Source organism: Antrostomus carolinensis, unplaced genomic scaffold (assembly GCF_000700745.2).
Source record: "Antrostomus carolinensis isolate BGI_N321 unplaced genomic scaffold, ASM70074v2 scaffold29638, whole genome shotgun sequence".
NCBI lineage: Eukaryota > Metazoa > Chordata > Aves > Caprimulgiformes > Caprimulgidae > Antrostomus > Antrostomus carolinensis.
In genome coordinates, this window is record NW_010332789.1 from 1 (window position 1) to 23,726 (window position 23,726).

Here is a 23,726-nt window from a genome sequence, read left to right on the forward strand (position 1 = left end):
GGGTCGGGTGGGTTCACGCCGTGTTCGGGGGATGCGCTGAGCTCCGCTCCGTCCTGCCGCACCCCGGCGGGATGGACCGGGGGGAGCCGGGCAGCACCGAGACCGGAGCGTGGGACCCCCGGGTCTCCCCGGTTTGGTCTTTGAGCTGCTGGGAGGTGACTGTGCCCCTCGGCGTGGTCAGTCCCTGTCACCCCAAGTCTCTCCCATCCCTCGGATCAATGTCGTGTTTCTTCTGGTGGTTCCCAGCCCAGGGGATGGGTCCAGCTTTCGGATCAGAGTTTTCCTGGAGGGCAGGTGCGACTGGGGGGAGCACAACGGGGAAAAAACCCAAATCCCTGGATCTCACTGAGAAGCAATCCTTGGTTTTGTGGGTAGTGGAAGAGAGGAGGAATAGTCTCCAAGACTGCCTGATCTCTGCTGATAGCAGTAGGGATTGGTGAGAGCATTGGGGATGGAAAGGAATATGCAATGATTTGAGAAACCCAATTCCTACCACAACGTTTTCTTTTAAAAATAACCTTTATTGAATCTTTTCTGAAGCCCTGTATTTTGTCGGGTACTCCACCACTGTAAAACAAACCCCGTGATTCTGGAGGAGCTGTATTGAGAATGACATCTGGGCATGAGGTAACCCGTCAAGGTTAACGTTTAAGGCCGAGCTGCCATTTAAGAGTTTGCAGCTCTGAGCTGCTCGCTCGCTGAGAAGCTGGGAAGTGCCTTCGCCTGGATCATGCTAAACCCATGTGGCTGATTGAGGTTTGGCTGCTTCTTGGAGCAGCTCCGGTGAATCGATGTGTGCCACCGGCATCCCGCTGCTCGGCTGTACCAACAGCAAACACGAGAGCCTTTCACCCAAAGATGGGACCTGCTTTAATTGGGATGGGGGAAGGCTTGTTGGTGTACTTAGAAGTGGTGCTTGGCAAGAGGAACCTTGCTCCAAACTCTTTTAAACTTATCTCTTTCCTCATACGTGCTCGGTTGCTCCCCTGGAAGTTTCCCCTTCAGATTTCCCTTTCTCACTCTCCAAATGAAACACACTTGTTCTAGGCAGGTTTGAACATTTAAGGTGTCAGTTCTGTTCTTTTATAATTTGAAGCTTAATTAGTATTTGAGTAAGCTTGCTCCTGTCCTGAGAACTAGGCTTGCTTTGGTGAGGAGAGGCAATGTTCAGCCCAGAAATAAATGGAAAATAAATTAAGCTTTTTTTTTAATTAAAAAAAAAAAAAAAAATAGCCCCAAAGTGAAATGCTGCTTCATTGCTCTGAAATCCATCTGGTGCTCTGGGTGGTAAAGATAGAATAGAGCCTGTCACGCTGTGACATCCCACTTACGGATTATATAGATTTTAGTAAAACTTGCCTGGATGATATTGCAGTTGGGATATCCTGATGATTCATGAAGTACCGTGCTTATTTCAGAAACAGAGAGCTTAAAATAAAACCACCAAGACCCCTTCTGCGCTCAGTTCTCCCACAGCAGCCTGACAGCAGAAGATAGATACTTCGCAGTGGAGCTGAGTCGCAAAGCTGCCATGAATTTAATTTGAGAGGGACTGTATTGCTCCAGCAACCAAGGGCAGGTGTTGGGACGGTGATGCTCGGTGTCTGAAATAGCGCAGAGTTAACAGGTAACTATTGCTGCAGTCTGGTTTTATTGTGTTTTATTAGACAGGGCCAGGTAGAAAGCGCGGCTGCAGTAACGGCACATCCTACATAGCGTTTGTGTTCAGAGCTGGTGGTGCCTTGAGGAGTGATCTCCCTCCTCTTAACTTGTCACCTTTGATGTGGCTGCGTGGTGTGTTAGAAATTGCTGGCTTTTTGGCAGCAAACTGGTTAGCACAAATAATCTGAGGGCTGTGGTCCTGCAGGAGCTGGAGGTGATGGTGCAGCTGCTCCAGGAAGGAGCAGAGCAGAGGTGCGGTGTTTGGAGGCTGAGGTAGTTCAATAGCACGTACGCCGGGTGATCGCAGGCGATGTCTGCACGTGGTGGTGCAGGGAGGAGGTTTCTGAGCGTGACATAGCTGTAGGTTCAGGTGTGTTTCTAAGAAAGTCTGGAAAATTCAGCTGCTGTAGAAGCAGACAATAGCCATCTCGCATAGCAACTAAGAGCAGACATTGGTTTTGTGTGTGAAAAGCCTGTTTGTAGCTAAATGCTGTAAGTGGCAGTGCTGGGTTTGACTGAAGGTCCATCTGTCCTGTGAAGCATCTGCAGCCCTGCAAACATCAGACGTTTTCACCTTCAGGAGGCTCCAGACCCTGTGGAAGTTGCTTTGTGTACCCTGGAGCACTCTCATTCCCTCTTGCTGCTGAATAAGCCATGGAGAAGATGGAATGGCCTAAAGTTTTTTGTCATGTCAAGGCTGACAACCTCGCAGGACCGAGCAGCCCGCCTCGGAGCTTCGTGATGTTAACGTGGCCAAGGTCAACGCGTTGATTTGGCCCAGTAGTAAGAGGGAAGGAATTTTTTTTTTTGTCTTTTTCCAGATCTGCTTCATCAAGCATGTCAATGAGATTAGAAACATCTAAACCTCATCAGCCAGGAGGTGCATGGGAGTAATAATTAAGCTTGTTAATTGGCCAGAAAACAGCCCAAAATGGAACAGGGTGAGCATGTGGCGATGCACCTCTGTGTATACTCCAGCCTAGGAGATCTGCAGCTTGGGGACAGTCTGATTAGGTTTTTGGCTGCTGTTTCCAGGCATCTCTCTTCTGAGCTCATCCTGTCTTTTCTCGGATGCGTTTTAACGTGTAGTACCCACAGTGTCGTGTGCCGAGGTGTCCCAGCGCTCGACATCTCCTGGGGATCTCTGAACCTGCCTCCTGCTTGTTTCACCTGGAAGGATGCAGCAAGCAAATGATCATTGTTCGTTAGCTTCTTGTCACCTGCGGTTTCACTGAGCTCCAGCACATCATGTGTTTCTCTATTCCTGTGCCAGCTCTTCTGGAATAGATATTTTAAGATTTCTCCGCAGTGGAGTGGATGGAGGAGGGAGGTGGGATGCAGTGGTGGAATAGTCGTGGTTCTCGAGTGGTTTATTTTATTATTGGTGTTACTATAGTGCCTAGAAAGGGAGCAGGACTGGGTGTACAAATTAAACTAGGTGACAGGTGGAGATGCCAAGGTGAACAAGGAAGCAGTGAAAACTGGTGGGTAGGAAGCTCTAAAAAGTGTCATGAAAAAGACATTTTCTTGCAGACCTTTGCAAGTCAACTTTGGATCCACATGAAAACAAATCAAATTATTAATCTCATAGAAGTTCCTGTGACTGTTATTGCTGAATGTCAGTTTGATTCTTACACATGCAGAAGGAATTGATAAGAAATCAATTTCTTGCTTTCTTAGTTCTTTTGCTCTGCTTCTGATCATTTCTCTGCCTTCATTCAGTAGTTTTGGCCACCATGTCGTCGTTTAAAAATAACCCCCTGTTTGAATTCTTGCTCTGACAAAGGTGGGTCCCTGCTGAGCTTGGGGTACCTGCATTTCTTTCCCGTTTCAGGTGCATGTTTGCATCAGGCAGTGCTCCTTGGGATTAGGAGAGGGGCTTGCTGTGCACTGGTTGCTGCAGTGCTTTGGAAAATAGGAGGAGAAAATGAAAGTAAACCCTGTTACTCTGCCAGTTTGGCTTAATAGTTGTGTTTCTCCCATCAGAAGCAAATTCATCGCTTCCTTTTGCAGATCTGGGTGGTTGGGCAAAGTGTTGGTGTGTGTAGGAGAAATGGTCCATGTCCCTGCTTTTCCTGGAAGGTCTTGAGAATGAGAATAGCTTCAGGTGTTAATTTTAGCAAGAAGACACCATGAAGAGAGAAGAATTTTCTTGTGTCAGTTGTGTTCCCTTAATGTTTTAAGGGAACTTAAAATTCGGAGTCCTGTGTATCTCTCTGGGATCACTTTAGGGCTCAGCAGTTTCAAAAAATCAGAGTGACTTGTCCCTGAGTGAAATAGAAGCAAAAGTTTGAGAGGGTTTTTTTAATTTATGCCCTTTTCAAATTGCTTCTGCAGGCTGTCTGCTCGTTGAGGGTGTATGCTGTGCTGGCTGTGAGAATGAAAATTTGAGAGTGCAATTAATTTATGTTAATTTTTAGTAGCAGATAATGCCTGCGATTGTCTTGCCACCATCACTGCTCTTGTAGGAACAAGGGTTTTTGTTTCATCTGGCAATTCTAATATTGCGAACAAGGTTTCTCATTTGTTCTTGACATTTTTCTTCAGAATTGTTCGATAAAAATATGCATGTGTGTACTTTTTTTTTTTAAAACCAAACCACTGTGGTTTGTCCCTGGCTCTCTTAACTGATCAGAAACAATACAACCCAGCTTGTCAGCCAAACAGTCCGTCACGGAGACGAGCCTGGCACATCCACGGCGCTTTGCTCTATTGTGAGCGGGAAAGGCCTCTGGGTGGGAGTGAAAAGTGAGAAAATACAAAATTTTGTGTAAAAGAAAAAGGGCTTCTGTGTCATTTCCTACTGCAGCCAAATCTAACTGAAATTCCCCTTTAGTGATGGCCTTTCCTTGGGGTCTGAGTACTGGAGATTTTCATCCTGTGCCTTCTGTCCCGTCTGGTTTTCTTGCCTGCAGTTCTTGACGCTCCTCTCTGTCAAAGCGCGCGTCAAAACCTGCTGCAGAGAAAGTCCCTGAATTTTCCAGCTTCTTCCTTTTTCCAGTTGGTTGGAGAAGTGGTTGCAGCAATCGCTTCTGCAGCCTGGTCTCTTCTGATTCCCCCACGCTGCTGAACTGTGACCTTTGTGGCTGGATTTCACTTCAGGGAGCTGCTTGATTGCAGACACCAGGAGCAAAATTGCTGCCCTGAACAAAAGTTGTCTCAGCGTTTTCAAGCAGTGAAAGTTCTCAAAATGGCTTTTCTAAGGCATAAGGCAGGAACAGCAGCTGACGTACACACAGGCCTCAGCAGCCCAGGTCTGTGTGCTTCCTCCTAAAATAGGAGTTGGTGTTTATCAGTGAGGGAAATCATCTTATTTACATGGGAACACTGGAATATTATTTTCAGTCTCAAACCTGGTCTGTGGGAATTCCTGCTTCCTCTTTCTTTAGGGCTGATAACAAGCCTCTCAACGTTAATTACCACGTAAACTCACAGCAGTTCAAAAAGGGTTTGTGTGCACCTAACAGTGCTAGTTTGCTTCAAGAGAGGTTTTCTCTGCCTTCTAGGCTAAGCCCAAAGCAGGTTCTACAGGGAAGGAGACGGCAGCGTGCCCAGGGAAGGCAGATCCCGTGCTGGGGTCTGCAGCTCCCAGCGATGCTGCTGGTGCAATTTGTGTGTTTGAGAGCTTGCCCTGCTGTCACCAAGGATGTCTTCCTGGTGTCTGTGGAGAAGGGAGGAGGATGGCACCAAGCCTGACAAGATTCCAGAAGCATTTGGCCAAGGCCCTCAGACACATGGTCTGAATGTTGGGATTGTCCTGTGCAGGGACAGGAGTTGGACTCAGTGATCCTTGTGGGTCCCTTCTAACTCACAACATTCCATGATTCTATGGGTTGTGTGTAGTGACAAGTTTTCCGTAAGTGTTTTCCGTACATGACTGGGGAGAATTGCACCAAAACTTGGGCTCTGTTCACTGGAAGAACTTAAATTCCTTAACTTTGTAGTTCCTCAGCTTCTCAACCTCATCAGTGGTCCTACAAGGCTCCTAACAAGGATTTTGCAAAGCAGCCACGTATATTCTGTTCTGTGATGCACAAAATCTTGTCTTCAGGGAACCGTTCCTATGTTGTGTGCTGCTGGGACAGGGCTCAAAATGAAGTTGCAACTTTGGTGTTTTTACAGGAACCCAACAGACAGCCTGACACTCCCTTCTGTTGCAAAACATTTTTGCTTTAACTTTAGGAACGATTTGTTTTCCCTGGGGGTGGCTTTGGGGAATAGCAACTAGCCTGGCATTTTTATTTTTATTTTTTGGAAGTGAATATGATTCAATATAAGGTTGGTTTGGTTTTTTTGCCTGTTTGTTTTTTAACACTAGGTTTGTGCTGGCTGTGGGCAGCGCGGTCTTCGATGCGATGTTCAATGGTGGAATGGCCACAACTTCTACAGAGATTGAGCTGCCTGATGTGGAGCCTGCTGCCTTCCTAGCTCTGCTGAAGTAAGCTGCTTCTAATGTACGGTATAACTGGAACCAACAGATTTATTGTAGAGAAGGATATTTTTAATGAAAGCACTGATACAGTGGAGATAGTTAAGTTTCTAAATAAAATGCCTCTTTGTTGGCCTGTTCAAGGGTGTTTAAATGCTGGTGTCAAATCCCTCTTCTCCTGGGTAAAAGTCTAGCGTAGCTACTGCACAAAAATATATCTGACTGGCTCCATGTTTTGGTGTAGCAGTAGTTAAATGAATATGCCCTCCTGCTGCTGATCTGCAGTGTGAGCAAAACTAACCTGCATAGTTTATAATTTTGTAAATATGTAGTTATCTACAGTTCCACCACGCAAACGCAGCAAGAGGGGGGTGTTCTGGTTTAAGTGCACGTGCTGGCCTTACTTGTCCTTAAGTTGATACTCACCTGTTCAGACATTGTCTTGTAAATTCTCATTCGTGAATTGATTTCATTTGATGCAAATGCTATTTGAGAGAAATGGGGAAAAGTAAAGCTCTATAAGTTACAAATACTTGGAGCTCATTTAGGTTATGGGTGAATGAGCAAGTTATAACAGGTAAGCAAGGGTGTGAAATCAGTGTCAGCCTTTCTGTGAGGTGTCTCTCCTGGTGTGTGTGTTTTATTCCTCTTTTGGAGAGCTGGTTTTGAATTTACATTTACAATGTGTTGTAAGTTGGCGTGCTGGGGGAGGGAGGAGGAAGGGGCTGTAACGTCCTATTCACCCATTTCTTTAAGCTCGGCTGGTACAGTATAGAGTCCAGCAGCACTCCTGAATGTATGCTGGAAAGTCATTGTCCCTTTTCTATAGGATTTCTGTAACCTGCTTCCAGGGGTTTCCAGTCCTGTGCTCTTGACATGTTCCCTTCTTGCTTCCTATTGGGAGCAATGACTATATATAACTTTGGCACACTTTTTACTTTACCTTCAAAAAGCGCTTCGGTCATGACTGTGCTATCTTAAAAGATGTTAAAATTGATCTTTTCTGGAATGAAAGGCCAGAAATAATAGGGAGCTCCTTGCCCCCTCCCCTTTGGCTCATTTTAAACCAGACACCAGCACAAAGGGAATCCCTGTAATTGGTGTACGACTCTCTATCAGCCAGGTAGATCTCTCTGGAGTGCAGAGTTAGTATCTTATCTTTAAAACTTAGTGAGTGCTTTAGAGGCAAAGTCATGTTGTTTCCCTGCCAGTGCTGAGATTTCAGCATTGTATAAACATATATATGTTTATATGCCATATATGTTAGATGTTTATACATATTGTATAAACAATATGATATTGGAAGAGAACCATCATCTGAAAAGACCAAGGTGATGAGTTGAGGTGGGTTTCAACAGAAATGTTTGTATTTTCTATAGATATAAATTGTGTGTGGATTATCACAGTGCCTCTAAAGCTTGCAGTTATGTTACAGTAGCTCTGCACATCGTCCAGTGATACCTTAGATGCTTAAATCTAGAATCAAACTGTTGCTTTTCAAATGCCCAGAGCTTAAATGTGCCAAAGGAAGTTTGGGTGCTGCGTTCTAGTAGGAAGCTGACCAAGTACTTGGTGTAAACCTTCCTGGAGTAAACCCAGTCCCTCCAAACACTGATCTGAAATGGCAGCTGATCCTTACATATGGCTCTGGATTTGGTCCAAGCCATGACCTAATGCTGTAGGATCAGGAGCTTATCAAGGGACAAAGTGCCCATCCAGAATGTTCAGCACAAGGTCCCTTCTGGATGATAGGTTGTGACTGTGTTTGTGGGCTTGTGGCCTTTAATAGGTCTGCTGTAATTGTGTAAGTTATCTATTATTATTATTTTCATGGTAACCCAAAGAACACTTTTGATTGTCTGGGGTTATAATCTAAATCTTTTAAATTGATACTACAGTTTCCACAGTTTGAGCCTCTCTTGTTGTACCTCTTGGCACACACTGTTTGGCCTATCATAAAAATAAATAAATTGCAGTAAATAGAACTAGTTGTTTTTAAAGCAACTGTGTTCTTTTAATCTTGTAATAAAAAGGATTACTTAGTGAAAATAGGACTGGTAAAGGGAAGTGTGCAAAATATATTCATGAGCCGGTGGCTTGATGCTGTTATTAACAGATGCTTTAGAGCAGCACAAAAGCCTGCTTTCAACAGCACAGAGCGCTTCCCTTCCTCTGAATCCCCCTGTTTATGGTTCCCTGAATTGCATCCCAGCCCTCTCTAGCTGGAGGATCAGGAGCTCCACTGCTGCTCTGCAGCACGTCCCTCCAGACAGGGACACTGCCTGACATCCCCTGAGGAGAGCCCTGCTGCTGCGTGAAGCCTCCAGGAACAGTGGCCACACTGGAGAAGAATTTCTGGAGAAATTCCATGTGATTTCTCCAGAAATTCTGGAGAATTTCTGTAGAAATCACAGTGGAGGAGAAGAATTTCCACACTGGAGAGAATGCAGGAGAAGGAATTGCTGGACTTTCCAAAATATCCTGTGGAATAGGAGTGCTGAGCACAGTTAACACAATGTCACTCCTCTGTGCTTCGTGCCTTTCAGATCCTGATTGGCAAATGCTCAAGTGGTTAAAGGAAAAAAAAACAGTCAACAAAAACTCTAGATGGGATTAGGACTAACATTGAGTGTGTAACTGGTTTTACTGAACTCAGCCTGTCTGTTCCTGTTGTCTCTAATCAGCGTGCTCGGGTACGAGGAGGCTCGGTCAGGCTTCCTATGAAGACCTTTGTTTTTCCATGTGGTATGAATGTACTTCCTTGTTTTGGCTCAACAGCCAAGGCTGATGCTTTGCTGGCAGCGTGGCAATCCTTGTTTTTTCATTGCAATTAACTCTTGCTTTATGCTGAAGTTATATTGTGGGGGGTATTTTAACATCTGTGTAATGAAATGAAATGGTTCAGTCTATCAAGTGATGAGGGGAAGGTGGGGTATGGATAAAACACCTCATCTGCAGTGGGTGTGTAAGTCTGAGTGCTTCTGATCAATTTTGAATTCGTATGTAAAATGGAATAGGCAGGGAGGGTTGAATTTTGGTCCTTGTTTGGTCTAATTGAACAGCAAAAAAACGTTAATTTTAAGGAGTACCCTTGACCAGAGACTGTTCTAGCCTAGTGTAAGTGGCAGGCTGAACAGCTCCCTGGTTGTGGGGTGCTAGGCAGTTCGAGCTGCTTCAGCAGATATGCCAAGATATCCCAGCTATTTAATTCATTAAAAGTTATACTGGAAAGTGTGGGGTGTGTTTGGTTGGTTTTTGTTTTGTTTTTGTGTTTTGTTTTGTTTTTTTTAAAGAGCTTCTTGGTAAACCAGAGTCACTGCAAAGGTTGTGAAAATCTTTCCATCTCTTGAGTATAGGAAATGGGCCATGATGACAGGGATGATGGGCAGAAGCACAAACATGGTTTTTATGAATTGCAAGGGGTTTTTACCCTGTTATCTTAATTGGCTTCACCAGAGCAATGTTTGTTTCCATATTTTCAGATTTCTGTATTCAGACGAAGTTCAGATTGGACCAGAGACTGTTATGACAACACTTTACACAGCTAAAAAATATGCAGTTCCAGCCCTTGAAGCTCATTGTGTGGAGTTTCTTAAAAAAAACCTCCGAGCAGACAATGCATTCATGCTGTTAACACAGGTGAGTTTGCAGTCGTTTGGATTAAGAGCAAAGTCCATCACGATGGGGAAACAGAAGTTTTCTGAGTGTTATGGAGCTGATCACCCAAAATGGAACTGCTCTGTGTCATTTGGAATTCTTCCTTACAGGAGTTTAGTGCTGATGAGCAGGTTCTTAGAAAGAACAATAAAATACACCAAATATTGCTACCATTTCAGATCTGCTTTCCGTTTTGGTGTGGCAGGTGATTCCTTCCAGACTGTGATCTGGGAAAGGAATTAACAGGGTGGAAAAATTTTTTTCTGCCAAGAAGAAAAGTGAACTGAGAGGATTTTCACTTGTTCAGACTCAGGACTGGTGTAAGAAGCTTTCTCTGTGCAAAGCTTGCTGCATCTAGCTGGTCAGACATTCTCTGAAGAGCTTTTTTGCAATAGTTTACCTGAAATGGGGGTGAAAGACTGAAAATGCAACTTTTTCATGAGCACTTCATTTACTTTCCTAGGAGAGGAACAAAGCAATCTCTTCCTCAGCCTCTTCCTCACCTTCCACTGTGCTGAAGGCACACAAACCTGCAGTTTCAGTGCAGCTGTGTTTCTTGACTCTTTGTGAGGCCAGTTGTGCATCCTTGTGCCCCTCTGTCTGATCTGATCTGTGAGGGCTGGACTCCTCCATCTTCCGTTTGACTCTTCCAAGCAGCAAACTAGAAGGCAGTGTTTACAGCTTCTGCTTATTTTGGAGAAGATTAGACTTTGCAAGCAGGTTAATTAAATTAACATCACTATCTTTCTTGTTTCTTAGCCCCATCTTTTCTTTCTGATCCCTGCCACTGACACATCAGGGACTTCCACCGTGCTGTCACCTGTGTGTTGCAGTGTCTGTGGCATTGCCAGGGACACCCTGTTCTGGGTGATGTAGGAAGAAGAAACAAATAAGCATTCTGTGTGTGAGTTTTTCCTTTAGGGAATGGCCATACTTTTGACTCGCTCTGCCAGGAAAGTTACCAATCAGCCAGCTCAGGAAAGCTGCTGTGATTTCTGATGTTAAACAAACCTTGCAGAGGAGTTTTCACAGCTGCCCTGACTTGGGAACCAGTGCACTAAGGTGGTCTGGCTCTGAGGGGTTGTCCTGTCTTGCCCAGCATATGTGGCTGTGGGCTTTTTTCCTCCTTGTCAGGAGTACAAGTGTCTTTCAGGCTCTGACTGTAGTTACTGCAGCAGTGGCAGTATCTACCCCAGCAGTTTTCTTGCAGAAATTGAAGCAGTGTTGGCCTGAAGCAGTCACTGTTGAGCTGCGGTTAGGCTGGGATTTTATTTGAGTTTAAATATTTGAATCAAGTTCTCAAAGGAGTTCCACGTTACATTGCTGTTGTAGATGCTTGTCACTGCTGGGATTCAGCTATTGCTGCAAAATACCCTGTCCCTCCTTACACTCTTTTTAACTTGGCCTTTTTCCACATGCTGTGAACGGGTGAGGCAGCCTCTGAGGCGTGGAGGGAACCACACTGCACTTCTCCAGGGAAAATTCAGGACTTGGGTGATGGTAACCAAATCTGCACTCCCATCTGATGCATGGTAGGACAATTGTGACTCTTTGGCTGCGGCTCTTCCGTTCTTTGGGTTCGGCAGCCTGCGGTCTGAAAGATCAGGAGCTGTTATCTAAGAGCTCAGGAGAGATCTTTCCCGCAAGCTGCAGTTTTGAAGAGGCATTTTAGGCTCCTGAGGATTAGAGGTGTCAGCTTTTTGGTGGTATTCGTTATGCAGGGATTTTTGTGGCTTGCTAGGTCTCTGCAGCCTGACTTTGCAGCTTTGGCAAGGTGTCATTTAGGTTTGCAGTGACTTCCTTACAGGTCACAAAGGTCCTTCTTTGGCAAAAGAGGAAGGTGTCCTAGTTTTTCAGATATCAAAAGCAAGATACTGCCTTGTACTCTGTCAGCTGCACTGGGGCAACTAAAATGCCAGGTGGAGACAGACTTTCCTGGTTCCTTTTGTTTGTGGCTTATCCATTATGATTAATTATCACTGGTGAGTCGCATCGAGTTTATGTTCACTATTGCAGTATATCAAGTCTGAAATGGTTGAGGCTGGTGTTCTTTGAGAAGCATATCTGTATCTCACTGACTGGCTGCATGAGGCACCTCACTTAATGTTCTGTTCTCAAAATGCTCTTGGTTTTAGTCCTTCAGTGTGAAAATTGGCCTCTGTTTTCTGCTTTTACTGCAAAAAATTGACAATTTGTACAGTCAATTACAGACCTGAGATGTATCTCGTACAGAACATTTCCCAACAGGCTTAAGGTTGTGGACCTAAGATCGTAGAGCCCCAAACCTCCTTTGCATGCATCATTACTGAATCCTGCTGGTCCAGCAACTATGTCATTGACAGCGTTTCAAGCAACTGCTAATCTCTGGCAGAAATATCAGTGGCAAATAGCTCTGCTAATTGATTGTGCTTCACAGTGAACCGTGATCCTCTTTCATGCCAGATGTACACGCAAATGTCACTTTGATCAACAAGGAAGGAATAGCTTGCCTAAAGCTGCTCTAGAGGAGAACTCTGAGTGTAACGTAAGTCCTTCACGTGTCAAGAGAGAGCCACTACAGTAGTAAAGTCTGAGTCAGCCACAGCTCTTGGATGCCAAGAGTGCGAGGTGCTGGCTGTCCTCCAGCCCCAGCAGCAGGTGACAACTGCTGAAGCTTCCCTGGTCCCTTAGAAAATGGAGAGTTGTTTCAGCTCCCTGCACTTGAGGTCTCAGCCTCGAAGGTTGGCCTCACTGAGCAATACAGCCCACAAACAAGGGTGAAGCAGAAGATGCTCGGTAGTGCTGGCTTCATGAGTGACTGAATTCTCAACCCAAAACATGATTTTTAAACTTTACCTGTGGCAGTGAGTTCAAGTCCAGGTGTCCCCTTGCGCTCATGTTAGATGTGATGTTAAGGCAATTCCTTCCTAAACAGCAAAACCGAAGCACTGAAGATAAGAGGTTGTCTCAGTGGCTTTTGTGTGTTCCCACCTCGTTTCTGCTTATGCTAAGGACAGGATTGGTAACACGTCTTGGTGGTCCAGAGGGATCTGAAGTGGTAGTGAAATTGTTACGAGACTGCACTTAAGTTGGGCAGAGAGATTCTGAGCAACTCTTCAAGCTGTGTGCAGGCTTTGTTTGGAAGAGTAACCTATTTGGGGGGCAGTTCCTTAAGGTAACTGGATTAGAGTAGCTGTTTCTGTGCAAAACATGCAAGTGCACTAAGCAGGCCGAGTACCCCATGGGGTTCTGCCCATCTCCCTGGGACACAGGCACTCTGCCTGCTAAGAGGGCAGTTAATAACAAAACAAGGAGAAATGGCTTTAAGCTAAAAGAGGGGAGGTTTAGATGAGATATTAGGAAGAAGTTCTTCACTGTGAGGGTGGTGAGACAGTGTCCCAGTTTGGCCAGAGAAGCTGTGGCTGCTCCTCCCTGGAAGTGTTCTCGGCCAGGCTGGATGAGGCTTTGAGCAACCTGGTCTAGTGGAAGGTGTCCCTGCTGCTGGCAGGGGGGGTGGGGCTGGAAGAGGGTTAAAGGCCCTTCCAACCTAAACCAGTCTGGGATTCTAAGATGTTTTTGCTAATACATGAGATCACTGTGACTATGTTCTTACAGAAGGAACCATCTCCTCATATTTTTACAGCAAGCAGGCCTGGAGTCCGTGGGCAAAGCTTTCTTCTAAATATAAAAATGTTGTAGTAAAAATTACCTGTGTTCAGCTGACATGGCCAGTATGGTGCTAGAAAGCACGATAGCCATGTTAACTGGTGTGATGTTGAAACAAAGACGTGCCTGAAGACATGCACAGCTAAAAGAGAGCTGATGCCAGACGCGGATTTTTCTAGTGTTTGCCTTGTCATGCTTAACTGCTTGTGAAAGGCCGCTGCAGCCCAGTGAATTCATGGTGCAGCCAGGCAGAGTATGGCTAATGAAGATGGGCTCTGGGAGAGAAGGGGGGGTCCTTACCTGCTGTAAACTGTAAAATATCTTTTGTGCTAATGACTGCTTCTTCATTACCAGGCAAGACTTTTTGATGAGCCTCAGCTGGCCAGCCTCTGCCTAGAGAACATAGACAAGAACACGTCAGATGCCATCAATGCGGAGGGGTTTACAGACATTGATCTGGGTGAGCTTTTTTTCCCTCCTCTCTCTACATGCTTTCATAACGAGCAAGCCTCTGAAGTTATCACAGGTTAATACTTGGCACTTCTCTTCCGTGGCTTTGCTGTTCTGTTGAACAAACAGTCTCTGGCACTCGGTGGCTAGAGACAAGGCATTTGCAAAAGAGCATGCAGGAGTATCCTGGAATCTGCTTACTTTGGTGCAACTGGATTTTTCTGGGCACGATACAAAGCCCGTTTCCTCTGTTGATGTTGGCAGGTTTTGGGTGGGTGTAACTTGCCTTCTTTTGTGCAGTTGGCATTGTTCCCCGAGTCTTCGTCGGGTTTTGGAGTTAACAAGGTGTTGCATTTTTGGAAGCAAGAACCGGCTATTTTAATTATAATATGCAGTTTCTAAGCTTGCTAGCACAGTTAATACCCATTAAAATTCAAACTTTAACCTTTTTCTAAGGAGATGGACGGTGGAGGTAAGGCACGAGTAACCTTCTGGTTTTCACGCTGCTTGCTTCATCCAAATTTGATGTCAAGCAAGTTGCAATTCATTCTACTGCAGTTCCATTAACATGCCAATTAAATGGGCACTGTTTGCTGCTCCAGTGAGTTATTTGCTTATGGAACGTGCAGATACATCTTCCTCAGAGGCTGCAGGCAGCACTTTTGGGAGATGCTGGGTTTTTTTCAGTTGCTTCTCTTTTTAACTTCCCTTGGCTGTACACAGGGTACTTCTGGCTAGGTCACATGGGGTGATTTGGGTTAGTACCTAAAGTTGTCACTATCTGTCCTGCCTTGCAGACACCCTGGTTGCGGTGCTGGAGAGGGATACCCTGGGGATCCGGGAGGTTCGTTTGTTTAATGCAGTGGTTCGCTGGTCAGAGGCTGAGTGTCAACGGCAGCAACTTCAGGTGATTCCAGAGAACAAGCGGAAAGTGCTGGGCAAAGCGCTTTCTCTTATCCGCTTCCCACTGATGACTATTGAGGAGTTTGCAGCAGGTAACTGAACAAAGGTGTTTCTGGCACCCCTGGGCTTTGCTTCCTCTGAACTACAGAGGATTGCGTATGTGAAAATGGATTTTTCTCTGTGTATCCTGTAGTAATTTAAATTCAAGATTATCCCCACATTCCCACTGATCTACAGACTCTACTGTGTGTAAATGCTGTTTTCATCCCTGCTCACTGACTCTTATTTTAAAGACTGCAGTGCTCCATCAGGTGGGAGCAGGTCAGATCATAGCTGATTGTACTCATAGTATGTTTAGATAGTTACTTACTCATTCAACTGAGAGCAAAGATCCAAACAGGGGTTCACATGCTTTCCTTTGTAACTATCCCAAGCCTTTAAACTACACAAAGCTGATGGAGTTGCACATAATTAGGGGCAATGGGTGCGAGCTGGAACACAGGAGGTTCTGCTTAAACTTGAGGAGAAACTTCTTTCCAGTGAGGGTGACAGAGCCCTGGGACAGGCTGCCCAGGGAGGGTGTGGAGTCTCCTTCTCTGGAGACATTCAAAACCCGCCTGGACGCCTTCCTGTGTGATCTCATTTAGGTTCCTGCTCTGGCAGGGGGGTTGGACTGGATGATCTTTTGAGGTCCTTTCCAATCCCCAACATTCTGTGATTCTGTGATAATTGCTGTTGATTGTAGGCTGCTCCCAAAGAGACGTGAGGATGTTTCTCCCCATCTTCTGTTTGCTGCCACCTGTAGTACCGTGCTCGTGTCTTGCTGATGCCATTCAGAGCAGAGCCCCGTAACAGAAAAAACAGTGAAGATGTTCTTTGAGCTGAAGGATTGCTGGTGTTTAGTCTGTGTCTCAAAGCATTTTTCAAGTTTATGTTAAGATCTTGATCTACAAAGATGTCTAAATCATTTAACAGTTTTGACTAAGGATTTGTTTTGTTTTGTTTTGTTTTCACTGCCTGTTGTCTTTGACTTCATACTCTGGTGCTTCTCCAGGGACTGAAAACTGGCAATCAGCTCAAGTAGTTCTCATGCTCAAAGACACCGTGGAGCCACTTTCAAAAAGGAAACTTGTTTTAGGCTGCAGTTGTGTGTCCAAAGAAGCAAAAAAAGGGTCACTGACACCATTTCCTTTGCAAATCACTTCTCAAGGCAGAGATGGCGTCAGCTTATCGACAGTTAATGTGTGTCTGTAAAGATGAAGAGGGATATTGGCCAGAAGTAAATCTGTGCTTAAAACTTGGTACCCGCTTTCTGGTTTGCCTGTTGCAGCTGCAGTGTGGCCTTAGGGACGTTAATCTTTTTAGAAACAGCTTGCTTTAGGGAAGCAGAGATCCGTTCATCCCAACTTGGGTAACTTCCCTTTGTTTTGGCACCGGGTGAAAACACAACACACTGTTCTGGGTGTGGATCGTGCCAAACAGCAGCTTTGGAGCAGATCACAGCTCATGATTCGGGCTGATGGGAGAGAGCATCCTCCTGGATAGCACTGCAGCCATCAGAGCAGTCTGTGGATACCAAGCTTTGCTTTTTTTTTTGTTTTTAATTACTGTAGATCATGTTTCTTCCAACTCTTCCTCAGATCTTGTATCATTCTGTCTCACGGGGAAGAATGTGTTAATTTGGGCATATTTGGGTTGAAGTCTTTTTGCTGTAAACGTCAGTGTCCCACCCCATGCTGTCTGTCACAACTGCCCGTTCAACTGGGATCTTTGGTTGGTCTTGATTTGAGAGAAACTCTGAATTCAGTTTTCTCCATCCACTTAAACCTACAAGATGAACAAAAGAAACCCCAAACCTGAGAGGCTGCGCTGATCAGCTGTTCCTTAAACAAAGGACTACTCTGGAATTGCATCAGTTTTGTCCTTTTTCTGAGTTTCTGAGTGACTCTGATTTCTTTGGTGATCACAGCAGAGGTAGGAGAGGGAAACCGTTCCCTTCTGCCCCCCTCAAAGCAAAAAAGAAAAAAGCCAGGGATTTTTACAGGCAGTGGTTTCATCAGTTTATTGTATAATCTGGTGCTGTAGATGGAGTTTTGCATGAAGATGTTTTAACTGGAACAAATAATTTGAAACATTTGAGACTCGAGCTGCAACAACCCAGGATAAGTTTAGACACGATCACTGACAGCTAATTTTTGCTGAGCAAAGTATCCATAAGCTCATTTATCTGCTAACAGTTGACTTCCTTATATTCTTTCATCTCTACCTATTGCAGCCTTGGACCGTGTTATGACCACGTAACATCCAGCTGAATTTAACCAACTACAAGTTGTTTTGGACCAACAAGTAGCTCGGCCTTTGGTTCCCACATTAAAGAGCACTCAATGCTGTTGTTTCTCCAGTGTTGTTTCTCTTCAAACCTCTTGCAAATAGAACAGCTTTTGACTTTTTTGCTAAAAGACTAATTTTTACCCAGTTCCACTTCTGAAAGTATTTAAAGTAGTTTCCAAAGCTTGAGTGTAGCATCACTTTGAGGGAAAAAAAGTAATCTAGTTACTGGAGAAAAGATGAGAATGTGTTTCAACTCTTGCTAAAATAGCTAGGTTCTGCAATAAAGGTATTAAAGAAAACCCCAAACAAACCCAAAGCAGGGATTAAATGCCTGAGGGAAGGGGGGAATCAAAGCAGGGCATGAACTGAACCACCTTTGTGTTAACTGAAAAATACTCCTGTATTTTCTAAGTTGATGGTAACCAGGTGACACTCCCTCCCACTACCCCTCATGGGCTTTCATGGTGTCTTAATAGTAATGTTATAAAATACCCGTGTAGATGTATGAAAATCCCTGTCCCTTACCGGCATTATCATCTCCTGAGGGAGCTGGGGAAGGATTAGCTGAATGTTTGAGGTTTTTCAACCAGTCCCTTTAGCCAAATGCATTTCAGCTCTGCAGAGCTGTGCCCTTAATCCCCATTTCATGTCCGTGCTCCGTACAGAGGCTCTGCAGCCCACAGCTGGTGTGTGGATAACGGGCAGGCAGCGTGGTTCTGCCTGGGGTTTAACTTCCTGACACACCAGCGAGGTCCCACGCGTGACGTGGGTTTGTCCCGCTCTTAGCTGCGAGTCAAACTTCCCTCCCCGTGTCAATGGCAAAAGGATCCCTTCTGGTTTCTGGAGGCTGACGGTGCCGCTGCTTTTGTGTTCCTCTGCAGGTCCTGCCCAGTCGGGAATCCTGACGGATCGGGAAGTGGTGAGCCTGTTCCTCCACTTCACGGTGAACCCGAAGCCACGAGTGGAGTTCATCGACCGACCGCGGTGCTGCCTGCGGGGGAAGGAGTGCAGCATCAGCCGTTTCCAGCAGGTGGAGAGCCGCTGGGGGTACAGTGGGACTAGTGACAGGATAAGGTCAGCTTCTCTGCTAATTCTGCTGCTGATAGATTCTTGTTTACTGAGCTTTGAGCCTACTCTAGACCTAAACCCGCACGGTTACGTGCTCGACTGACTCCCACCCTGTAAACCCGAGTGCGAAGCCTGAAGGGAAAGCGTTTCTGCTGGGCTAAAGCATTGTCTGGTGCCTTAACCTGCATGTGCACCTGCAGGCTGCCACTTTGCTTCTCTATTGGCAAAGGTTTCCAGCAATCGTGGCCCCTCCAGCACAGGCCTCTTGGGGATTGTTCCTCCTCTCCTTTTCAAGTGGCTTCCTGCAGCTGTACGGGCACGTAGCGGTTGGAGTCACCAGGCAGCTCGTGGCTTCCTCCTGTGCCTGGGTATGTCAGCTCACCAGTGCTGCATCAGATCACTTCCCTGCTCTGTCACAAGTGTAAATGTGGTTTGTTGAAGCCCCTTAATCTTGCCCATTTCAGGGAGGGATTAGGATAAAATGCTTGCTGTGCCTGCTTTTCTGCTAATATCTAGTTTTAGACCTAAGCTTGTAGAGAAACAGCAAAGCCCAGTCCTGGTGATGGAGACGTGGAGGTGTGACGTGGCAAGCTTTGTGTGGCCAAGCAGTTAGAGCAAGACAGGAGGTATCAGAAAGCCCTGGTTATGTCCTGAGTTGTCTTTGTGCTGGGTGGAAGGACTCACATTAATACAGTTCTTTAAAATTCTGAAGCCTTTTTCTTGCTGATTCTCTTGCATATCGATGGAGCTGTCAGTTGGATCTTGTGGACCATTCGTCCCCTTACAGGAGATTGTAATTGGAAGAGCTGCCAGTTCGAAACACTCTCAAATCTGACTTTCAGAAACCTTTTGGAACTTGTATTTGACTTTAAGTTCAACTGCTGGTAGCATCAGGGTCAGTCTTTGGCAAGGCTTGTGTGTGCTTTCAACACTGAATATTTCCTGCTGGTTGCAGAGCTTCTAGCCCACCGCAGATATTTGTTCTGGAAACACACAGGGCTGGAAGAGCTGCTGGACAGGTGAAGGAATTAGGTTGGTAGTTTGGCAGGTGCTGAGGCTTTCTGCTCTCTGAGAAGATGGAGCTGTAGTGGGGCAGTGGGGTGAATATCCTTCCTGCGTTCAGGAGCTATTGAATCTTATTATCTACTCTTGGGTAAATCTTGAGTGCAGCTACCCTGCAGCTATACCCAGCAAACACTCAGCAGCACATTAACGATTCTCCTCCAGTGCTCAGCAGTGAAATATCTAATGACACTTTAAGTGGTCTTTGCTGTTACCTTGCTGGAGAGGCTGCTGCTGCCGTGCGGGTGGGCACCGTTCCACGCTCTGCGGGCTGCCCTGCCTTTGCCTGCCTGGTGTTTTTTGGATGCTGATATTGTGCCGCAACCTCGAAACGCTTTCTGAGCCTCTGCTCTGAAGTTTGGTGATGGGACTGTGCAGCTTCATCTTGGACATGAGCAAACAAAATTATTGCCAGCCCTTTAGAACAGTCAGAGGTGTCAGTGTACAAATTACAGTTTATTTAAAGGATTTCATTTATTAGTAAGATTTGTATTTTAAACTGTAGTATCTTTGATTAAATCCTAGGTATAAAACTGAAGTGAGTGAAGATATTTGTGTATCAACCTTGTACTAAAACAGTGCAGGAGTGGCAGGTTGGTCTGACTTTCCCCATCTGTTCCTGCAGGTTCTCAGTAAACAAAAGGATATTTGTAGTTGGGTTTGGATTATACGGATCCATACATGGGCCAACGGATTACCAAGTAAATATACAGGTAATTCTCTGTCCTACGTTAAAAACCTTTGCTGCTGGGGGGGACTAACTTCTGTATTTTAGTGAACATGCAACAAAATCTTAAGTCAGAAGGGAGTGTGTGTGTTTTCTAGGCAGGGTGGTTGGCAGATGTAGTGAGGGCCAGATGGGGCACTGGGGATAAGAGGGATTATTGCTTTCAGTTTGATGCGACCTCCCGTTGCATGCGTCATCTCCCCAAGTCCGCGCGCAGCCTTTGAAAACACGTCTCGGGGAGTTGTGACGCAGTTTGAGAAGAAGCTGTGTGTGTTTCCCCACACTCAGCAGGCCAGGACAGTTCTGCCCTGCAGGTGCTGCAGCAGCACTTGGGTCCTGCAATAGCACTTGGACCCTCTTTTACTCTGAGCTGTAAAATGCATTGGAGCAGCCACGATCCAACAAGGGACGAGGAGAAAGCGATTCCCGTGTCCGTGCTGGGCCTGTGCCGTGCCCATGTGCGGCATCATGTTGTCAGTGTCCTGTTTGAGATGTGGAGTAGGATTGAGGGAGACTCAGCTGCCTGAGGTTCATCGGGATTTTATTAAAAGACTGGGGTGGGTTACGGAAATCTTGTGTGCCTTGTTCTGGATCCGCGTACCTCATCCCAGTCTGGATCACTTGAGGAGAGCCATCGCCGGGAAAGTGACCCCAGCACAGCATGGCTGATGTGACACAAACACTTCTTTCCTAATGGTCAGGGTCTCCTGGTGCCCCTGAACTCTTGGAGGAGAAAGGCCAGTGAAGACCTAAGCGCAGAACATCGGCCTGCAGTCCCTGCCAGGCTTCAGGGTGAGGAGGGATTGTCTCGGGCTCTCTGGGGCACAAGCCCACAGTTGTTCAGTGCAATCACAGCCCTGAAGGTGGACATGAGGAACGGGATAGTGCAGCCACAGTGGGGCTGGACAAACTGTTGAGTCCCTCAGATTCAGTGCAGTTCAGGGGGGACACACCTGTGCTGGTGCAGGGGAGCGTTCAACTAACTGCACAGATTAAAACTTAACGCCTGTCTTGCAGATCATCCACACAGACAGTAACACGGTCCTGGGGCAGAACGACACGGGCTTCAGCTGTGACGGATCCTCAAACACTTTCCGGGTCATGTTCAAGGAACCTGTTGAGATTTTGCCCAACGTCAACTATACAGCATGTGCTACTCTAAAGGTACCGTCCTGGGGGGAGGAGAGGGGCTCACACAGACAGGTGAAAGCTGAGTTCTCTTGGCCCTTCAGTGCAACATGGTTCTTGTTCTGCATTTTTCAAGGCTTGTAGTGTGGTCACAAAGGTCTTACCCTGTAGTCCTTCACCTGGTGCTGCAATGTGCACCTTCACCACCAGCGTTCAGAGTTGGTTTTTAACTTGTCTTGCAAGCATGCAGTAATTAACAGGCTACAGAAGAGAGACCTGGAGCAGCTAGAACAAGTCCAGAGGAGGCTATGAGGATGATGCGAGGGCTGGAGCAGCTCTGCTGTGAGGACAGGCTGAGAGAGTCGGGGCTATTCAGCCTGGAGAAGAGAAGGCTCCGGGGAGACCTTCTAGTGGCCTCCCAGTACCTGAAGGGGCTCCAGGAAGGTGGGGAGGGACTTTGGCCAAGGGCAGGGAGTGACAGAACAAGGGGTGATGGCTTGAAAGTGGCAGAGGGGAGATGGAGCTGAGATGTGAGGAAGAAATTCTTTGGTGTGAGGGTGGTGAGACAGTGTCCCAGGTTGGCCAGAGAAGCTGTGGCTGCTCCTCCCTGGAAGTGTTCTCGGCCAGGTTGGGTGAGGCTTTGAGCAACCTGGTCTAGTGGAAGGTGTCCCTGCTGCTGGCAGGGGGGTTGGGACTGGATGAGCTTTGAGGTCCCTTCCAACCCAAACCAGTCTGGGATTCTGTGGTGAAGTGATGGGATTATTTTTTGGTCTGTATACGGATAAGGTGTCAGTTCTGTGGGTGTGTAATCCAGAGCCTGCCTGCAGCGGCATAAAAAAGTTGATATTTAACTGTGGAGACCTGGTTAAATGTGGTGTAAAGCTCTGATAAGGACGAGAACTTTGCTCAAAATACCTGAGGTGCAAGAACCAGAAAGAAAAGAGAGGTGCTGAGCTCTCCAAAGCTCGTTGTTTCCAGGCCAGACCTCCCAGAACGCGCCTGGGCAGCAGGGTCCTGCGGGACTGCAATCCCCGTCTTGATCTGTTCTTCTCTTGTGTGACCACGGCAGGGTCCAGATTCCCACTATGGAACCAAAGGACTGCGCAAAGTGATCCATGAATCACCAACAACAGGAGCCAAAACCTGCTTCACGTTCTGTTACGCAGCCGGGAATAACAACGGCACTTCGGTGGAGGACGGACAAATCCCAGAGATCATCTTCTACACATAGTGCAGCTGCGGAGCTGCCGCTGGACTCTGCTGTTCTCTTCCCCGTGACCTTCCAAACTAAATTTCTGGCTGAGTTTGACCACACCAATTGGAGCCACACTAGCCAAAGGTCTCAGTAAAATCATTTCAAAGCTCATGTTTTGCCTTGTGCTAGTGATTCTGCTGCTATCACCTACCAGACTAACTGGTGTACCAGTATCATTTGTAGGTTGTCTGTGGTTAGTCATTTTTCACTTTACTGATTAATCCTCTCTTAACAACATACATTTTTTTTTTTTGACTGTTAATGAATGTAGATGCTTTTCCACCAGTCAGAAGCATGGAAACGAGTGGCTCTGGTTGTGGTTATACTTGCTGTGAGGAGATAATCCTGCAAAAAAGACACAGTCAGGGGCTGTGTGGCCTGTCCCCTTCTACTCTAGCTCAGCAGTCGAGGTGTGACCGTTGGCCACGCCTGCCCGGCAGCGACGCTGGGGCTTGGCCAGCCCCGTGCCTGGCACCTTCCCTCCCGCCAGCCACGGCACGCGCAGCCGCCTTCAAAAAGTTACAGAAAGTGGCCTTTTCCCCGAGGCTTTGCTGTTCCAGCACTAACTACACTTTAGAGGGAGACCTCAAAACCAGAGCCCCTCTAGAGAGACTGCGGCGTTTTCATGCTGTTCTCACCGGTTTGTGACAATCCTTCACCCTGCGGAGTCGGGAAGGGGCAGCAGCTCTGGCTGGGCAGGTTCTTTCCTCCCCGCTGTGCAGGCTGGAGCCTGGTGGTGCTTCTTTCAAACTCCGTGGAGCGTTTGAACCGATGGGTGATGTGGGACACCCCCCGGGCAGCCTTCGGCAGCAGCGACCCCCCGCTAATCGTGACTGTGCTAATTGCCCCCTTAGCAGACAGTGCTGGGGTTTGTCAGGTGAAGCAAGAGAGGGAACTTGCCTCACCTGCCCCCCGTTCTTGCCGCTGCTGCTGCTGTTTCCACGCACGTTTCAATGCATTTTCTCTTTCTTTGTTCCCGTGGGTTTGTGAACCCCCCCCCGGGGCAGCTTCAGAGCCTGCTGCCCTGCTGGGAACCGGGGCGAGAGGTCGGATGTGCAACTGCCCGTTGCCTGATAACGCAGCAGATGGACAAGGATTTCTGAAAGGGTTCAGGGAAGCGGTAAAGCTTTTCTGTTGGGCTGTGTGTGTGTGCACAGTCCCTGTTTGAACGGGCGCAGGAGGAAGATGTGGTGTTTACAAATCTCACCTGGCTTTGGGCCGTTGAGCTCAGTAATCTCGAAAACCTTCTTACCTGTCCAGGGCCGGTTGCTTTTCCCCGGGAGCAGGTACGACTTTAGCTGAGGAGGGAAGGCCGGTCCTGCCGGGCAGGAGGTGGGTGGCCTGTACCCGTGGCTGCCTGGCCAGCCTCATGGTCACTGCTGAAGATGACAAGACTATTTCCTCCCCCC

The 23,726-nt window shown here is 46.7% G+C and overlaps 1 protein-coding gene across 1 annotated transcript; it reads left to right on the forward strand.

Annotated features, from left to right (window-relative positions):
- Positions 1-5,984: 5,984 nt before the first annotated feature.
- Positions 5,985-22,304, forward strand: LOC104529354 (BTB/POZ domain-containing protein 2). Its single transcript, XM_010173641.1, has 8 exons — positions 5,985-6,100; positions 9,574-9,730; positions 13,748-13,853; positions 14,641-14,838; positions 17,959-18,151; positions 19,833-19,920; positions 20,952-21,098; positions 22,132-22,304. The coding sequence occupies exons 1-8, from the start codon at positions 6,018-6,020 to the stop codon at positions 22,291-22,293; spliced, it is 1,134 nt and encodes a 377-aa protein (XP_010171943.1). The 5' UTR covers positions 5,985-6,017; the 3' UTR covers positions 22,294-22,304.
- The last annotated feature ends 1,422 nt before the right edge of the window (positions 22,305-23,726 follow it).